At 46.5% G+C, this 18,505-nt stretch overlaps 1 protein-coding gene and 1 long non-coding RNA gene across 2 annotated transcripts; both read right to left on the minus strand.

The window, feature by feature from the left end:
- Nucleotides 1–606: 606 nt before the first annotated feature.
- Nucleotides 607–13,542, minus strand: MUCL3 (mucin like 3). The gene is made up of 3 exons (XM_077904766.1): nt 12,476–13,542; nt 3,197–5,565; nt 607–2,709 (listed from the first exon to the last, which is right to left on the minus strand). The coding sequence occupies exons 1-3, from the start codon at nt 12,555–12,557 to the stop codon at nt 2,563–2,565; spliced, it is 2,598 nt and encodes an 865-aa protein (XP_077760892.1). The 5' UTR covers nt 12,558–13,542; the 3' UTR covers nt 607–2,562.
- A 1,842-nt stretch (nt 13,543–15,384) lies between these two features.
- Nucleotides 15,385–17,537, minus strand: LOC144317828 (uncharacterized). The gene is made up of 3 exons (XR_013383771.1): nt 17,367–17,537; nt 16,553–16,645; nt 15,385–15,522 (listed from the first exon to the last, which is right to left on the minus strand). It is a non-coding gene; the product is annotated as an uncharacterized LOC144317828 (long non-coding RNA).
- Between the last annotated feature and the right edge of the window lie 968 nt (nt 17,538–18,505).

Below are 18,505 nucleotides of genomic sequence, written 5' to 3' on the forward strand. Positions count from 1 at the left end.
TACATTTGGAGAAACTTCCACACTCCCAGAACATATACCCCTTGACCCCCAATGCTCCAGTTGGGTGCCTTGGTGGAAAGGCATTAGGTTGGATGTTTGACACTCTGGTGGGGGGCGCTCAGAGGTGTTCTTGCTTAGGTTGGTTTTGTTTTTTAAATTAGGTCCAGGCTGCAGAAATTCAATGATTAGAAGCTAGGGATAGGCGGTATCTGCTTTCTTCTGAGAACCAGTGACACTCCTGTCCTGGCAGCTGACACATGCTCAGTCACCATTTGCCCAGATGACTAAAAACCTGGCATCCTTGTCCTTTTTTTCTCAGGCACCCCAGCCCTCTTCCAGAACCAGGTGTCCCCCTCTGCCTCAAGGCTCCTTCCAGGGACCTAAGTCTGGGGCCCCTCTGACATCTGGAATGCCACCATTCTGATTCAAGATATAATTCTGCCTTTAGCAGAGCAGAACTCTGGTGGGAGATTCAGAGGTATCCACCCAACCTGGAGTGGACCCTGGTAAATAACTCAGTGACAAGGAGTGTCCATGTTAGGACCACCGTTCATGGTAGACTTCTAGCTTCCTGCAAATGAGAATGCCAAAAGTAGCAAAAAGCACTGCATTTTTAAAAAGTTTTTATTGTATTTATGAGAGACACACAAAGAGAGGTAGAGACAGAGGCAGAGGGAGAAGCAGGCTCCATGCAGGGAGCCCAATGTGGGATTCGATCCCCTTCCCGGGATCATGCCCTGAGCCCAAGGCAGATGCTCAACCACTGAGCCACCCAGGCATCCCAACCACTATGTTTTGATTCCAAATGAAGTTCAAACTGGAAGGCCTGTGGCAAACTGAAATGTCTTTCTGGTCAGGGAGGTTGCTGATCCTCCTTTGGTATAAGTGAGAGCCAAGGCTACGTGGATGATGAGCGATGGTTCTGCTGGGACTGACATTTGGGCATGGAATGGTTTTAGAGCAGGGCTAGTGTCCTAACATAAACTTGGGATATAGTAGTTGCCCATAAATATCGGGTTTAATTCGTTAGAGTGCTGTTTTATTCTGTGTAGTATTGCCTTGTGATGTCTCTTATTATGTATTTAATTTTAATTTTCCTATATTAGTATCCTGATTGGCAACCTTGTCTTATACTTCTTTACAATCCTCAACAGAATTTATAATAGGTGCTTAGAAATACTTGCTAATTAATTAACACATTTTCTCCCTGTTTTGTCACCATGCAATTAAGCCCAGCAGGAACTCAGGAGTGACTCGTCTTAGAAGCAATAGAAATTCAGCCTCCTCTTCCATGACCCTCTAAAGAATTCCTGTTCTCTAGCCCCTCCTGCTTAAGATCATCTGTAAGGTCACAGCCAGAGTCAGGAACACCAGTCAGGACTTCTCCCAACTGATAGTCCAGAAATTATGATGTCCTTACTTTACAAATATTTTATACCTTATTATAAAAAGACCAATAAATAGGAAGCTCTCTATTATCTGTCTATTCTTTCCCCCTCTGCCAAACACTAATAGGTAAAAGGGCTTTAATGAGTAGGAGAGAAAATCCAGATGAGATACCTACAAAGAGGAAAATCAGAATCTGGGGTGACTGTGTGAGGAAGAGAGAGAATGGGGGCAATGGAGAAGGTGAAAAGGGAAAGGGAAAAGCCTGGACTGGCTTTTGGTAAAACAGATAGGAAAATAAATGATGAGTGGGGAACACCATCATGGAAGTCCTGATGGGGATAAATGGGTAAGACTGTAGGCCAAACAAAAATCCCTCCCTGCATGCCACTACAACCCATCAAGCCAAACAGGCAAGATGCCTACTGTAGACATTTAGAAAAGCAAAAGGATTCAGGGGGATGAGGGAAGAATTATCTAGATGAGAGATATTTATGATATTTTCTGGATTTTTCCTTTCTCCCAGGTATGGAAGATGGTGAAGGAAATAAGTCCACTTAGGCACTTGATGGGATGAGCACTGGGTGTTATAGGTTGGCAAATTGAATTTAAATTAAAAAAAAAAAGATAAAAAGAAATAAGTCCTCTTTTTTTCTCAGATCTTACTTATTCATTTTATTTTTTTTTTTTTACTTTTTTTTTTTACTTATTCATTTTAAAAAGGAGGGGATTAAGTGTCCTGGGAACTGAAAGACAAGCCTGCTTACTACACACACAGTCTGAGTAATAGTAGATGGAAATATAGATTGGTCCTGAAACCCAACTTCCAGTCAGATCTGGGGCATTGCCCCCAAACTTCCTTTAGCTATGCTGCTCTTCCCAAGACTTGGTGTCCTATTTTGGTGCCCATCCCATATGTCCATCAAACAGCTTTTCATTCTGAAACCATCATCTTCTACACATGCTCATATTATTCATTCCTTCTTTTATATCTCCCAGACTCACATCTTCTTGCTTATCATCTCATCCCTAGACCAGTTTCAATAAGAACACAGCAGATGAAGGGTGAATGCCGTTAACTTTCCATACTTTGCCCTTCCCGGAGTCTAGGAAATACAAACGGTGAGTCTAACTCCTCATGGAAGAGCATGGAAGAGCTGGGCACTTTCTGAGAGATCACCGTGGGGAAGTGATCTGGCCCATGCCAAGAGTCTGCTGCTCCATCAGGTGGACTGGGTAGGAGTTAGGGCCTCCATCATCTTCTGGGTCATTGTCCTCCTTGTTCTGGATCAGTGCCTGGCGTGTTTTTGTCATATAGGAGACCTGTGATTAGGAGAAAGGAGAAATGGGCTCCATCTGCTATGTCACTTGCTTCCTCCACACCCATAACCCTTTGATTCTATTATTCCTGATCCTCGACCTTTAGCTTCCTCCTTTCCCAAGATTCCATCCAAACCTTGATCCTTATTCCAGCCCCAGATCCCATGGGCTAAGCTCCAGATTTCATCTCCAATTCCCTCTTCTGTCCAATTTTCCTTACCTTTATATCCCCTATTCTCACATCCCAGATTCTATCGCCAATACACAGTTTTTCCCTATTCTACATCCTTTATTCTCATGCCACTATTCATGCCCCATGCATCACTGTCTTTCCCCATCGTTTTCGCCACCACTACCCCTATATTACCATCCCCTCAACACCACAATGTCTCTTTTTCTGAGCTTATTACACCCTCTGGTTCAGATCCATAATCTCTCATCAACTTCCTATTTGATAGATTCACTTCCTTGTAGCATCCCTGTCCCTTACCAAGAAGATAAGGCTAAGGAACATCAGGAAGAGAATCACAGCCACCAGGACCACAATAACTATGGCCCAGGCAGGGAATGAATCATTCTCCCTCCTTCCTCCAGCATGAACACCTCTGTGTGAGCCATCTTCATTCTGATAAGGATGGCTTTCATTGTCTGGGATCTCTGACATGGTGGAACTCAGCTTCATGTGAGAGGTACTGGTGGTCTTCCCGCTGACGGTGGTGGTCTTCTCCCCAGGATTCTTGAGTCCTCCCAGGGCTCTCGTGGTCTTCCCGCTCGCTGCAGTGGTCTTCCTTCCATGGTCTGGGGGCCCTTCTGCGGTACTGGTGGTCTTCCCGCTGACGGTGGTGGTCTTCTCCCCAGGATTCTTGAGTCCCCCCAGGGCTCTCGTGGTCTTCCCACTCGCTGCAGCGGTCTTCCTTCCATGGTCTGGGGGCCCTTCTGCGGTACTGGTGGTCTTCCCAATGACTGTGGTGGTCTTCTCCCCAGGATTCTTGAGTCCTCCCAGGGCTCTCGTGGTCTTCCCACTCGCTGCAGCGGTCTTCCTTCCATGGTCTGGGGGCCCTTCTGCGGTACTGGTGGTCTTCCCAATGACTGTGGTGGTCTTCTCCCCAGGATTCTTGAGTCCTCCCAGGGCTCTCGTGGTCTTCCCACTCGCTGCAGCGGTCTTCCTTCCATGGTCTGGGGGCCCTTCTGCGGTACTGGTGGTCTTCCCGCTGACGGTGGTGGTCTTCTCCCCAGGATTCTTGAGTCCTCCCAGTGCTCTCGTGGTCTTCCCACTCGCTGCAGCGGTCTTCCTTCCATGGTCTGGGGGCCCTTCTGCGGTACTGGTGGTCTTCCCAATGACTGTGGTGGTCTTCTCCCCAGGATTCTTGAGTCCTCCCAGGGCTCTCGTGGTCTTCCCACTCGCTGCAGCGGTCTTCCTTCCATGGTCTGGGGGCCCTTCTGCGGTACTGGTGGTCTTCCCGCTGACGGTGGTGGTCTTCTCCCCAGGATTCTTGAGTCCTCCCAGGGCTCTCGTGGTCTTCCCGCTCGCTGCAGCGGTCTTCCTTCCATGGTCTGGGGGCCCTTCTGCGGTACTGGTGGTCTTCCCAATGACTGTGGTGGTCTTCTCCCCAGGATTCTTGAGTCCTCCCAGGGCTCTCGTGGTCTTCCCACTCGCTGCAGCGGTCTTCCTTCCATGGTCTGGGGCCCCTTCTGCGGTACTGGTGGTCTTCCCGCTGACGGTGGTGGTCTCCCTAGGATTCTTTAGTCCTCCAAGGGCTCTCGTAGTGTTGGCTGGAGTGGTCTTCTTTCCATCATCCTTGGGCCCTTCTAGGGCTCTTGTGGTCTTCTTTCCATGGTATTTGGGATCTTCTGGGGCTTTCATTGTCTTACTGCTGGCTGGAGTGGTGTTCTGTCCATGTTTCTTGGACTTTTCTTGGGTTGTTGTGGTCTTCCCATTGGCTGATTTAGTCTCTTCTCCATGTTTTGTAGACTCTGCTTGGATTCTTGGGGTTGTCTTATTAGCCAATGTGGCCTCTTTCCCATGTCCCAGTGGGCTTTCTAGTGATCTTGTGGTATTTATATGAGCTGACGCAGTCCTTTGTTTGTGTTCTGTAAGTGTTGTTAGTATTTGTGTAATCTTTTCAATGGGTGATGTGATCCTGTTTATGTGTTCTGTAGTCTTCCTCACAGTCTTGCCTGAGGCAACCGTAGTTCCGGAACTAGCAACTATTTTACCATCTTCAGCTCCTTCTGACCTTTCTGGGATTCTTGTAGACTTTGTGACTGCTGTGCTTTTGCCTGAGGAAGATGTAGGTATTTTGTTGATCTCTGTATTGACTGAGGTGTGGACAGGAATTATGGTCTTGTGTGAAGTAGTGCTTTTACTGTCTAAAGTAGTGATGGTGTTTCCAAACGATGTTGCAGTTTTATGTATGTTTCCTGTACCTATTTTGCTTACATTGGGCTTATTGCAAAATGGTTTTCTCTTGGGTGCTAGGGTTGAATATTTTGCACCAGACAGTCCTTTATGTGTGTTAGTAGAGTCATTAGGATCAATAGAGCGTCTATTCTGGATATTTGGGTTTTTTCCTTGATTGCTGGGTTTTTTTTCAGAAGAAGGAGAAACTTCATAATCACTTGTAGAATTTTGAGGGTTATCTATCGGTTTGTAAGTTGGCTTGATATGGTGTGTAGTATTGCAATGACTTTTTCGCTTATGGATTTCTGTAGATTTAGTGAGGTCTAGAGGGTTGTGGCCTAAATGAAGAGCAGTATAATCAGAGAGTGTACTATAAACAAGGCCTGAAGTAGGAGGTAACAAATGATCAGATGCTGGGGAAACACCAGTTTTCTGAAGTTCTCGAAATGCGGTAGCACCTGTGAAGCAAGAAAAGCAAATAAGAAACTTCCATTATGTTCTTTCTTGCTTCTCTGCCCACCTCTATCTCTAAGGATCCCTTTATTACCTTAGGTATATCTCCCAGCCAGTATCCTCATAATACTATGATATATAATCCCCACTGTCTCCTCTAGTCTCTGGACCTTTGTTCAGGTGGTGCCTTCAGCAAAAATGCCACCTCTACTCTTCAGTTCTCAATTTCAGACCTTTCTGGTTTTCTGGCATCTTTCCAGATCCCTCCAAGCACATATGATCTAGCTTCATCTGAGTGCTCAAAAAATTCTTTGTTAATACCCTTTCCTGCTACTTTCAACTTCACATTACAGTTATTTGTGTGCCTATCAACCTCTACCTCCTGCCCTGCCTATCAAATCATAAGATTTTGAGATCAGGTATTAACTGTCATTTTGCTCCACAAATGCTCCTTTAGAATTTATATACTTATGGAATGGAGTTCCCTTTACATTACAGAGCTGAGAGGAAAGAGCAAATATCAGAATTTCCATCTTTCCTTAACATTCCAGCTCCATCCCAAATGTAACTGTGAGAGACTGAGTAAGATTTCTGGCAGAGCTTCCCATGGGTATTAATAAGTAGATACAGATGATGAATGAGAGAAAGATAAGAAGTGAGATGGAGGGTGGGTATAGGAGGGAGATGGGAAATTTTCATTTTGGTGTTAAAGTTTGGTCTGAATGCAGAGAAGTAAATGAGATGACTCAATCCCTATGGTTCCCCCCAGCCCTTCACACACCTAATGCCATCTGGAATAAAGATCACCCTCCTAAGAGAAAAAGATATCTGCTTGGGGGTCTTGAGAGGAGTGAATGAGGCAGCTGAATTCTGGAAGGGACTGACTATATTTAAGGACAGGGTGTGAGAGAAAACACTTCTATCAGTGAACAGATATGGGCCTTAATTATGTGGAAAAACAACCAATGGGGACAGAGGAGATGTCTCTGATACCTAGCCAGGAGATCGCCAAAGAGTGAGAGACTGTTGTTACATAACTGAGATTTCCAGTCTCTGTTAGCTCAAGGTGGAAACCAGAACCTGGACCCATTCCCAATCACAGAAAACCATGATCCACCCACCTCCCTGCTGCCAAAGAGAGTAGGAGGCTGGGGAACCCCTTGAAAGAAATATAGGAGGGAAAAGAAGAGGGTGAGGGTACTACAGAAGCCCAAGTCTCTGAAGGGATTCAATGTTAGGGAGATAAAGGAGGACTGAATTATCAGGCTCTTACTCTACTGTGTTAGTTCTATTCTTTGATTCCCTCAGCAACAATCCCAGTTATAGCTGCTGTTCATTGGCCACATTCTCTGGGCCAAGATCTCAGGTGGTTGCCTCATAGACATTCTGATTCTGATTTGCCTCATAGACATTTCTGGATTTTCTTCTAGAGTGACTGATCTCACAACCTCCCAAAAGGTGCCTTTGAAGCTATCAGTCTCCCTATTTTACAGCCAAGAAAATTGAGTTTCAAGTTTTACACTGGAAGAATGGTGCCTTGCACACAACTCCATAGCTATAGCCATGGCCAACCTCTCTTGCATACTTACTGTGAGACAGGCAGGTCATATGAATGAGGACATGTATTAACTCATTTGCTTCTGAAAACAGCCCTTTGAAGTTGAGAACTATTCACTATTCTTCCCTTTTTATAGATGAGTATACAAGATTCAGAGAGGTTGAGTAATCTCCCCAAGGACATCCCCCAAGTAAGAAGTTGAGCCAAAGTCCTGGGTCCCCAGGCCCAGACTGGTTAAGACTATATTATACAAACTATAGGTCAGCCCAACTGTTGGGAAAGGAAGAACACTGGCATCTGTGGAACCCCTAAAGAATGCTGTTTCTATATTTGTTTATTTAATCTTCACCACAAACCTATAAGGACAAGTATATGACCTTATAGTTTTATAGATAAGGAAAGGAAGTTCAAAGAGATTAAATAGTTGGAAAAGTCAGTCTTCTCACTAAACCTCAGATGCTTTTATTTTTTATTTATTTATGTTAGAGAGAGTTGGGTGAGGAGAGAGGGAGAGAGAGAATCTGAAGCAGGCTCCACAGTCAGCATGAAGCTCTACACTCAGCACACACAGGGCTCAGTCTCATGACCCTCTGATCATGCACTGAGCTGAAATCAAGAGTTGGTTGTTTAACTGACTGAGCCACCCATGCATCCCCATCCCAGATGCTTTTAAATGTGATAAGGGATGAATAAATATCCATAGAGTGAATAAATGAGCAGTAGCAGCACAGTGGCAAATTCCACTGGTCTTAAAGAATCAGAGGACAGGATTAGAGTTTAGGCTTTGTCCCTCACCAGATTTGCATCCTTGCTTAGGTCACTTAAATATTCATGAACTCCACGTCCTTAACTGTAAATGACAATGATGTCGACTACATCAGCTTGAGCATAGACGATTCTTTAAAGTGTTTCTTGAATCCAAATTGTAGTCTTTGAAACAGTCTCATACTTTGCCCTTTTCTCCTGGTAAGGGGAGCCTGATCCCGTGATCTTCTGCAGCCCCTGCTATCTCTCCTGACCATATGCCCCTGAGGCCTGCCTTGACCACCTCTTCCAAAAGGCAGCCCACATTCCTGGGCCACTTCTCCTTGCTGTGTTTTATCAGTGTGACACTCATCATTCTCTAGTACATAATGAATACTTCCTACAATGGCAGGGATTTATATTTGTTTTATTCATTGCTAGGTCCCCAGCCTAAAGGAAGCACTTTATACATATTTGTTGAATAGGTGATTGACAGAATATTTTAAGACTGATGAAAACTCTTCAGAAACAACCTTTCCTATGCACATTTAAGTTAAAAAAAAAAAAAGCAAACATAACTGTGACCTCCAAAGTTTGGAAAACCAAAGGGTAATTTTTGTCATGTGAAATGATTGAGCCCCTGAGATATTAAAAGAAGTCCTGAAGCATACCGGTTCTGGGATATTGGTTGTCATATAACCCCAGGTGCCACATAGTCAATAACTAGACTCAGATAACTAGATCTTAAAATTCCAGACCTACATCACACAATTGTTGAACCATCGATTATAAAATCTGGAATCAAAACTCAAACAATTCCTTGGTTCTGAGCTTAACCATAAGGCAAATCAGTGACTAATACTCCCCGCCCCCAACCATGAGGTGACTATCTCTTCTCCCCAGTAGATCTATCTAGTAGCAGTTTTAGTTCCCTAGGAAGTTTTCACCATGAGATATTCATTTCACTGACCACAATAATGGTCTGAAAATAACTTTTTTTGGTCACTGATAGGCACAGGAAAATCTGGCTTTAGCACAAGATACTGGAGGTGGATGCTCAGACTGGATTAAAGAATGAACTGTGGAAGGAGCCTCAGTGTCCATCGAAAGATGAATGGATAAAGAAGCTGTGGTCTATGTATACAATGGAATATTACTCAGCTATTAGAAACGAGAAATACCCACCATTTGCTTCGACGTGGATGGAACTGGAGGGTATGTATGATGCTGAGTGAAGTAAGTCAATTGGAGAAGGACAAACATTATATGGTCTCATTCATTTGGGGAATATAAAAAATGGTGAAAGGGAATAAAGGGGAAAGGAGAGAAAATGAGTGGGAAATATCAGTGAGGGTGACAGAACATGAGAGACTCCTAACTCTGGGAAATGAACAAGGGGTAGTAGAAAGGGAGATGGATGGGGGGATTGGGTGACTGGGGGACGGGCACTGAGGGGGGCACTTGACGGGATGAGCACTGGATGTTATGCTATATGTTGGTAAATCGAACTCCAATAAAAAAATATGCCAAAAAAGAGAGAGAGAGAGAGAGAATGAAAACAAATCCCACAGCATCAAAACTATGTGCAATTCCAAAGGTCTGTTCAATCTGTTTCATTATATTATTTGAAAAGACGGTGGATATCCAGGTAGGTGACTCATGATACAGGGTCTCTATCAGAGCAGCCTTGCCCAAAAGAGGATATCTAATGTTTCTTGGTGTCCTGTCCCTAAAAAAATGGCTTACTTCATATGTAATAATATGGATAAATGCTTGAAATGTCTATAGAGCATAAGCTCATTATGTGACCTAAAACTCAGAGCAAAAAGAGTAAAGAGAAATATACTCAAATGGTTGCCTGAGTGGGGAACTGGAGGGTATTAGGAGAGATTTTATTTTTCTTTCTCATTTTTTCAATTTTCCAGTTTCTATAGTGAGCATATATTATTTCTGTCATATAAATTAAACCAAGTAACATTTATTTATTTATTTTTAAAGATCTCATTTATTTATTCATGAGAGACACACAGACATACACAAAGGCAGAGACACAGGCAGAGGGAGAAGTAGGCTCCCCACTAAGAGCCTGTTGTGGGACCCCAGGATCATGACCTGAGCTAAAGGCCGACACTCAACCACGGAGCCACCCAGGCGTCCTAAACTAAATAACATTTAGTGTAGGAAAACAACCTTTTTAGATTCTCTCCAAGACCTCAGCCCCATTTGTGCTCCCCTCAGAGATAATTTAATCTAGTTTCTGCACCTCTGGTTCTATGACTGCAGACCCTGGGGTTCTAAGATTCAGTTATCTGAGTCTGGGTATTGACTAGTCCTGTGGATAAATGGGAGAGAAGGTCCAGAACTGTGGGCTAATGGTCTATATGCAACCCAGTCACCCCTCCTCTCTCTACCCTGGCCTTACTCCCTGCTGGACATAGTCATGTGCCCAGTGGGACCCACATTCCAGCTCCAACTTGACCCCATCCCAGCCTTATCCCAGTCTCAAGCCCTCCTGACCTATCATCCACTTGCTCTTCTCTACAGGATCTGAGCGTCCACTGCCATGGCCCTTCCCTCAGCCCTCCCCTCCCTCCCACCCAGGCAACATGCAGAGAGTCCAGAATCTCCTGGACTGGAATTTGGATCTCAAGTCTTCCCTGTACCTGTCTGTGCCCTAGAGCAAATCTCCCTCAAAAGTGAATGTGTGGGGCAGCCCCAGTGGCGCAGCGGTTTAGTGCCGCCTGCAGCCCAGGGCGTGATCCTGGAGACCCGGGATCGAGTCCCACATCAGGTCTCTGTATGGTGCCTGCTTGTGTCTCTGCCTCTCTCTCTCTGTCTCTATGAATAAATAAATAAAATCTTTAAAAAATATATTAAAAAAAAGTGAATGTGTATGGAGTTGATTCATGACTCATGCCCTTCTACTCTGGGCATGAGTAGATTCCTCTTCCTGTGCAGCAGCACAAAGGAAGGTGTTGGAGAGCAGCAGGTGGGATAGCAGCCTGACAGGAAGCCTGAAGATTGGGGGGCTGAGGATGGCTCTGGTGCCTCTGTTCCCAGACCCTTGAGGTAGGGGAAGGACATCAAGTCAGGGCACAAATAGAAGGGACCACTAAGACCTAGCAGAGGCAGCTTGAAGATTTCTCAGCCCTACCATCCACCATATGTTTGGTCCCCACACCCCTATCTGAGCTGAGCCCCAATGTGACCTGAGCTCAGGGAAGGAGAAACTTCCTCCAATATCACCCTCAGTCAAACACTATTAGAAGAAGCACCTTCTACCTGCCCTGCCCCAAATATTATCTGGAGCATCCAGACTCACAACTTTCTGGGCCCTGGCTTGCAATCATCAACATCATTGCCATGGATAACGGTATCCAGTACTTAGTTTTTCTGAATCTATTTGTGTGTGTCTGCCTTATGAAGACCCTTCTTTGAATCATCCAGGTCCCCTCCAAGCTGCCCCTGTGTTGGCCTCTCCACTCCCTGGGGTCAGTCACAGAACTCTTTCTTAACTAAGTGAACTAATTTGATGATTTAACTTGTAGGCTCTGTTTTGCTCATTAAATTTTTCTTTCTTTTTTTAAAGATTTTATTTATTTATTCATGAGAGAAAAAGAGAGATAGAGAGGCAGAGACACAGGCAGAGGGAGAAGCAGGCTCCATGCAGGGACCCTGATGTGGGACTCCATCCCGGGACTCCAGGATCACGCCCTGGGCCAAAGGTAGACGCTTAACTGCTGAGCCACCCAGGGATCCTCTAAACTTTTCCATATACATTTTTTCACCAAAGCCCTGGGTTGTTTCTCAACTATTTGTAGGGGGACAAAACCATACATGCCTTATGGAGCTGCTATTGGATTAAATAAATGAATGTGGATGAAGTGCCTAGAATAATGCCTACTACCACACAGGAAGTGCTCAGTAAGCATCATCTATTGGCATTAGCCAGGTGTGAGGAAGTACAGAATAGTTAAATGGGCCAGACTTCAGAGTAGAACCAAGGTCAGCATAGAGCAAGGCTTCTGGAAAGAAATGCACCCTGTGCCTCTTGAGGGCAGCAGGCAGTGTGGAGTGTCAGACTCCTTGTTCACTACCCTCTAGCTGCACGACTTTGGACAAGTCCCTTTATCTCTCTAGGTCACACTCTCCTCACTATCAAGTGGGATATTATTAATCACCTCAGGGGATTTGAGGAGATCAAATGAGATGAAGTATTGTGAGCACCTGTGAGTTTCTTGCACATAGCAGATGCTCAGCGAATGTCAGGTCCCCACTGCTATCTACCCAGGACTGCCAGCCTGTACAGTGTCTTTATGTAAACTGGAAGAAGCCCCTTTCTGGGTGGAGGCAGGCTTTCAGGCCATGTCTTGAGAAGCAGAGCACAGGCTGGGTTTCATCTTCTACCTGCCCGTTAGCCAGCAAATTTGAGCAATGAACACCCTAGGCAATTTTTGCAACAACCCTGTACCCATACCCCTTCCCATCACACATTCACCTGTTGTTCATTTCTATGATTGTTCATTCAACCCTATTTCTTCTAAGAAATAATCCCTCTCTGTCTTCTGTCTCCCTGTATTATGGTGACCCATTTGCCTCTAAAGGCAACTTACCTGACTCCCAAGAACCTAGAAGGAAGAGGAGGTAGCACTGGAGGCCGAAGGTGGAGCGGATGCAGAGGGCTGCCTGGGCCATGTTGGAGTTGGACAGCTGCTTGGGACCATGGGCTGGGGTCCCCTCAGCTTATATGGGTCCATATTTGACGTCATGGGGGCTGGGGCTCCTCAGCCTGAACCTTAAACAAATGGAACCACCCCACCCCACAGGGGTGCCCTGATAACGGGAGACCGCAGCTGCTGCGTCATGGAGCCAAGCATCTGGGTGCCTGCTGAATGGGTGGGATCTGGGAAAAGGGACACAGAGGGGGCAGACTCTTGACCCAGCCCCGTGAAGGGAGAGGGGACTGGGTAGGGGCGGCCTCCAGGGCTCTGAGGAGGTAGAAAGCAAATGGCTTGGCTCTAGAGGGACTGAGCTTTGATGAGTGGGACAGAGGGGATCACTGGGTGCTCAGGTTCTGGGAGGAGATCCAAATCCTGCTTCTTCTCCAGCTTCACATTTGCCCTCCCACCTCTCTCACGTCAGCCTGGCTCTCCACACCCCTTACTCATACATGGTCACTCTTTTTTCCCTGGGTGGAGCTGTCCATGAGTATCAGGTGAAAGAGCAAAGAGGAAAGCCCTCACGTGACCCACTACTGCAGAGACAGGTGCTTCTAGATGTTCAGAGATGACACAATAAGATGTGGAAGCAGTGGAGACAGTGAGAGACAAGTAACAAGACAGATAAAGAAGCCCAGGATATGACATCACACACTTCACCAAGGATGCAGACAGGACACAGAGGTTGAGATTTATCTTTGGTGGAGATGCTTGGTGAGCAGGGGCTCTGACTTCAGCCTACCTCTCCTTTCCCCCTCCCACATCAGCCCAGCAGCCATCTCTTTGCCTCCAAGCCACCATCTACCCCTATAGAAATGCATCTCATTTCTAGGATCTCCTGGAGTCTCCCTCTTTCCTTCCTCTTGATTTCTTGCCTAAAGCAAGCATTAGTTCAGAAGACTGTCAAACTTCATTCACTGGAGTCCCAAATGACAGTCTCTGAGGCTGGAGTTGCAGTGGTGGACAAACTACCAAGATCAAGGAGAGGGAAAGCCATAGGTCCAGGTGTCCAAGTCATCACCCCTCTATGACTTGCTTCATTTGTTCGCAGTGGGTCTCCTGTCATGTAAAGTAAGCACCCTGTAGGCAAGGTCTTTGCCCTGATCACTGCTGCTTCCCTATCACCTGAAACAGTGCTTGGTACACAGTAGACAATCAGTAAGTAGTCAACTATTGCGCTGTATGCAGTGGGTGCCTGGATGGCCTAACGCCTTTCTGGAGGAAGTACAGCAGGCAGAGAGAGGGGAGAGGGTCAGGATCTACTGGGCCTCAGGGCAGTGAGGCTCATGGCAGATCTGAGGACTAGACATCTGAATTTCTCTCGTCATTTGGTATGATTTGTCCCTAAGCCCTAGGCAGAATGGAATGAGTGAGAAGAGAACAGGTCACCTGCTCATTAATGCAATTAATGGGAAATTGATGAGGCTCCATGGCATCAGGCCAAAGACTGACTCCTCAGAACTGGGCAGCCTGCCTCCCAGGCAATGCACCCTGCAAGATGGCACAAGGTCACAGCTATATTGGTAGAGCTAGGATTCAACACCCAGGTTAATGTGATCCAGAGAGCAGACAGATCTGCACTACCTAGAGTTGAATTTAGTGTCTCCGTGGCAGCCTCCAGCCCTTCCCAGCCTCTCTTTCGGTGGCTCCAAGTCCTCATCCCTGCCTGGTCAGTGTTTTAGCCACCCAGACAAGGTTCCCTTATCCCCCCTCACCTCTCCCAAAGTGTGACAATCTGTCATCCTCCTCCCTTGAACTCTTGTTCTTCTCAAAGTCCTGGAATGCCAGGTCCCAGCCCCACTGGCCTTTGGGACCCACACATTTGGGCCACATCTTCACTCACCTTCTTGACACCATGCGGTAGGCTGACCATTGCTGTCATCACAGTGAGAGTGATCAGTAGGATGGCCCAGTCTGGGATGGAACTCTTCTCCTGAAGAAGAGAGGAATAGCGACCAAGGCTGCTGAGACCTCACCCCCCAGCTTCCCATTGCCCTCCTTCTCTTTTCCTCTGGGACTCTGATGTCTATACAACTCAGAGACCACAACTCTCTGTGGAGTTCTCTCCTATAATCTTGAAAAGAGAATCTCAATGGAGGGTTTTTTTAAGGGCTTCCTTCCAAGTTGCAGCCACCTCTTCCCCAGCAGCTGTGGATGCATTCTGTTGGTCTCTAAACTCCTTGCTGACATCCACATCTTTCCATCTTTTTGAACTTTCCTCCAATACCTCTGGCTTTGTTGTCTATGTCTCTCTCAATCAGCAATGTGTCTGCTATGAGGATATCCAGGTAAGCCTCTCTCCTTCTGAACTCTGGTACTTCCCACCACCCTGGCCTGATGCTAGCTATCAAGGGGAGCCAGAGCCTGTTGCCCTGTGTGCTCTCCCCTCATTTCCTGCTCTCAGCTACCTGGGGGGAGCCTGGCCATGTCTCCTCTGATAGGAACATAGGAGAGAAGAAGATGCAACAGAGGGAGGAGGGGGAACAGGATCCTTGGAGGGGATGTTTCTTGCACCAGAAAGACAGATCAGGCCATGAGGAAGGAAGTTGGAAACTTTTTAAGGAAGTAGTCAGGTAACAAATATCTGGCTGTTGGTGTGACCAGAAGCTCGAGGGAATACCAAAACCCCTTTAAGAATTGTGGACATCCTCAGACATGCTCAAAACACAGTTGAAAGCAAGCACTCATGCCTGTCCCTGCATTCCTGTCCCAGAGCCAGGACTGGCTGCAGAAGAATAAGAGAGAATAGGCCCAACCAACATCTTTACTGGTAAATGATCCAATGCAAATAAGGGCACTTACTGGTCTGGAGGCTGAGCTCAGAGCACGTGGTGGCCACTCCAGCTATTATGGAAGTAGAACCTCTGGAGATAGCCAGGCTGGGTGTGGAAGGCCAGGCACAGTGGGAGCAGTTCCAGGGGCTGCTGTGAGGGAGACAGGTCCTCGAAGGCCAGAAGAGATCAAAGTAAGAGCAGAAGCAGAAACTATGTCCAGTGCCCCCTCAGTCAAAATCCTAGCAAGTTGTTGGTACAAGTTGATGAACTGATTCTATGAAAATGAAGACTGAGAATGGCCAAGAAATCCTAAAGCAAAAGAGAAGTAGAAGTCTTATCCAGGGATCCCTGGGTGGCGCAGCGGTTTGGCGCCTGCCTTTGGCCCAGGGCGCGATCCTGGAGACCCGGGATCGAATCCCACGTCGGGCTCCTGGTGCATGGAGCCTGCTTCTCCCTCTGCCTGTGTCTCTGCCTCTCTCTCTCTCTCTCTGTGTGACTATCATAAATAAATAAAAATTAAAAAAAAAAAAGAAAACAAAAAGAAGTCTTATCCTACCAGATCTTGAAACTTGCTACAGAATTGCAGTCATGTAGTACTGTGGCACTGACATAATAACAGACAGGATGGAATAGAATCCGGAAATAGATCCACACCTGCATGCTCACTGGACTTTTGATAAAGGCACTCACACAATTCGATGGCGGGCAGAGAGGGAGGGTCTTTGAAATAAATGGTTCTGGGGCAACCAATTATCCATAAGGGAATAGATGAACCAACCTCTATTGCACTCCATACACAGAAATTAATTGAAGATAGATCATAGGCTTAATTTAACTTAATAATGTAATTTAATTTAATAGGCTTTAATTTAATTTAATAGGTTTAAATTTCAGAGCCTAAATAATAAAGCTTCCAGAGAATACATAGGAGAATATTTTTATGATCTGGATGTAGGCAAAAAAAGTCTTAGGTAGGATACAAAAGACACTAACTGTAAGAGAAAAAATTTGTAAACTAAAATGCAGAAGGGGGGGGCCTTTGTATAGCAACCAAGGCCATAGCACTGCTTCAGTGAGGTTCTGGGGAACTGTCAACTTACACATGGCCAAGCACAACACCGCCCCCCCACCCCCGGCCCCCGCCGCCGCCCCGAGCCACAGAGCCCTTCAGAGCTGGATTGAGCAACAGAAATATCACCTGGTGGAGCCGAGACTGTTACCGCAGTGCTCTCAGAAATGGTCGTATCTGAAGTCTGAGGACTAATGAGAAAACGCCCAGAAGTTGAAGAACCTGGTGAGAAACACAAAGATAGTGCAGAGATCTCCCTAGAGACGGTAGGGACACTGGCAGAGACAGTGGGGAGAGCAACAGAGATGGTAGGGAGACTTGTGAACACAGTGGGGAGACTGGCAGAGATCTTCCCAGAGATGGTGGAGAGACTGGCAGAGACAGTGGGGAGACCAGCAGAGATATCCCCCAAAATAGTTAGGAGACTGGCAAAGAAACTTGTGTCTCCACCTGAGTATACGGGATGTTTTAGAACAACTAAAACAAAACATTCAAGAGCCTGAGGGACTCCCAGAGGTAGTCAAGATGCCTGCAGGTACTGTGTTTCCCCATGAGCAGCTGAACTGTTGGAAGAAAAAGAAAAATGAAATAATGGGGTTAGAAGAGTTGACCATCTCCCTGGGTCCAGAGCCCACATCTTCATGCCAACACCCCTTTCCAGAGGTTGGTGTTCCTGCACGCAGAGGAACAGCACGAGTGCAGCATCCACTGTGTCTGTTGGTGTGTGCCCTTCCAGGTCCATCTCCCTGGCTCTTTAAAGAGTCTGAGTCTGATTTCAAGTCTCAAGTGAGCCAGGTATATCGGGGCCTCCATCAGGCCCATGATCTCTGTCCCCAAGAAGAGGTCACCAAGCTGTCCCCGGGGGATTAACCTACCCCAGCCCGATCCCAGGAAACACTGAACAACAAGGAGAGTGAGTGAGAGAGGCTGAAGACTCCCCTACCTGGCCCTCAGGCTCTCTCCAGACTTGGGACCAGTCTTCTGTGCCCAAGTCAATCTCCAGCCCAGAACTTCCTCAAAGGGAAGAGTCCTCTTGCTCCTAGAAGTACAACCATTGGGGTTGAGGATATGCAGGTCCCTTGGGGAAGCAGAATTTGAGAGCTAGATGGAGGTAGAGAATGTCAAGGCCTGGGGCCTGCATCTGACCTTTGGGAGACCTCAGGCAGGGTAAACACCTGAGCCATCTCTGATCCAGTTGGCAGAGCAGGGGCAAGGGGAGAAGAGCAGCACCAGAGAAGACCGGAATTGTGTTCAGAAACCATGTAATGCAGAAGTTCAGAACCTAGCTCTGAAGCCAGACTGCTCTAAATCCACTGCACTGAAATCCAGTCCTCCCAACCTGTGCAACCTCCAGCAAGTCATGTGACCTAAATCTTTGCTTCTTCATCCCTTTTTTTTTTTTTTTTTGCTTCTTCATCCTTAAAATGGGGTGATCTACTACTGACTTCAAAGGGTCATTACAAAGGAACATTAAAGGAAATCATGGTTCTAATGTTCCTAACAAACAGCAGTGCCATCCATGACTATATAGAAAGAGTTGGAGCACCAGCTGGGAAAGTCATAACGGTGCCCCCAACTGTCCTCTTAAGAAGACTCAGATGTGGGGCAGCCTGGGTGGCTCAGTGGTTTAGCGCCGCCTTCAGCCCAGGGCCTGATCCTGGAGACCTGGGATTGAGTCCCACGTCGGGCTTCCGGTACATGGAGCCTGCTTCTCCCTCTGCCTGTGTCTCTGCCTCTCTCTCTCTCTGTGTCTCTCATGAATAAATAAATAAAATCTTTAAAAAAAAAAAAAAAGAAGAAGACAACGACTCAGATGTCCCAAAGCATCTCTCTGTGCTCCTTCTTTCTATCCTCTGCTTATACCTCCAGTGTCTGCTCGTGTTTCAGTCCATTTATTCTTTCCATTCTTGTCTACTTGCTGTCCTGTGCAAGTCTAGGTGTCCTTGAATGCCTCACTTAATATGTATGGTGTAGACAATGTCTCCTTCCGTCCCTCCATTTCCTTGCTTTTGCTTTTGGCTTCTTTCCCTGACTTTGCCCAGTGGTCTCACTGCTTCTGTCCCTCTGTGCTTGGGCCCACTG

This window comes from Canis aureus, chromosome 7 (assembly GCF_053574225.1).
Source record: "Canis aureus isolate CA01 chromosome 7, VMU_Caureus_v.1.0, whole genome shotgun sequence".
Lineage (NCBI taxonomy): Eukaryota > Metazoa > Chordata > Mammalia > Carnivora > Canidae > Canis > Canis aureus.

Coding starts and splice junctions, on each gene's coding strand:
- MUCL3 (XM_077904766.1), bottom strand. CDS start 12,557: ATGGCCCAGGCAGCCCTCTGCATCCGCTCCACCTTCGGCCTCCAGTGC. Junction 5,566..12,475: donor TCTAGGTTCTTGGGAGTCAG/GTAAGTTGCCTT, acceptor CTTGCTTCACAG/GTGCTACCGCATTTCGAGAA. Junction 2,710..3,196: donor TCCTTAGCCTTATCTTCTTG/GTAAGGGACAGG, acceptor TCCTAATCACAG/GTCTCCTATATGACAAAAAC.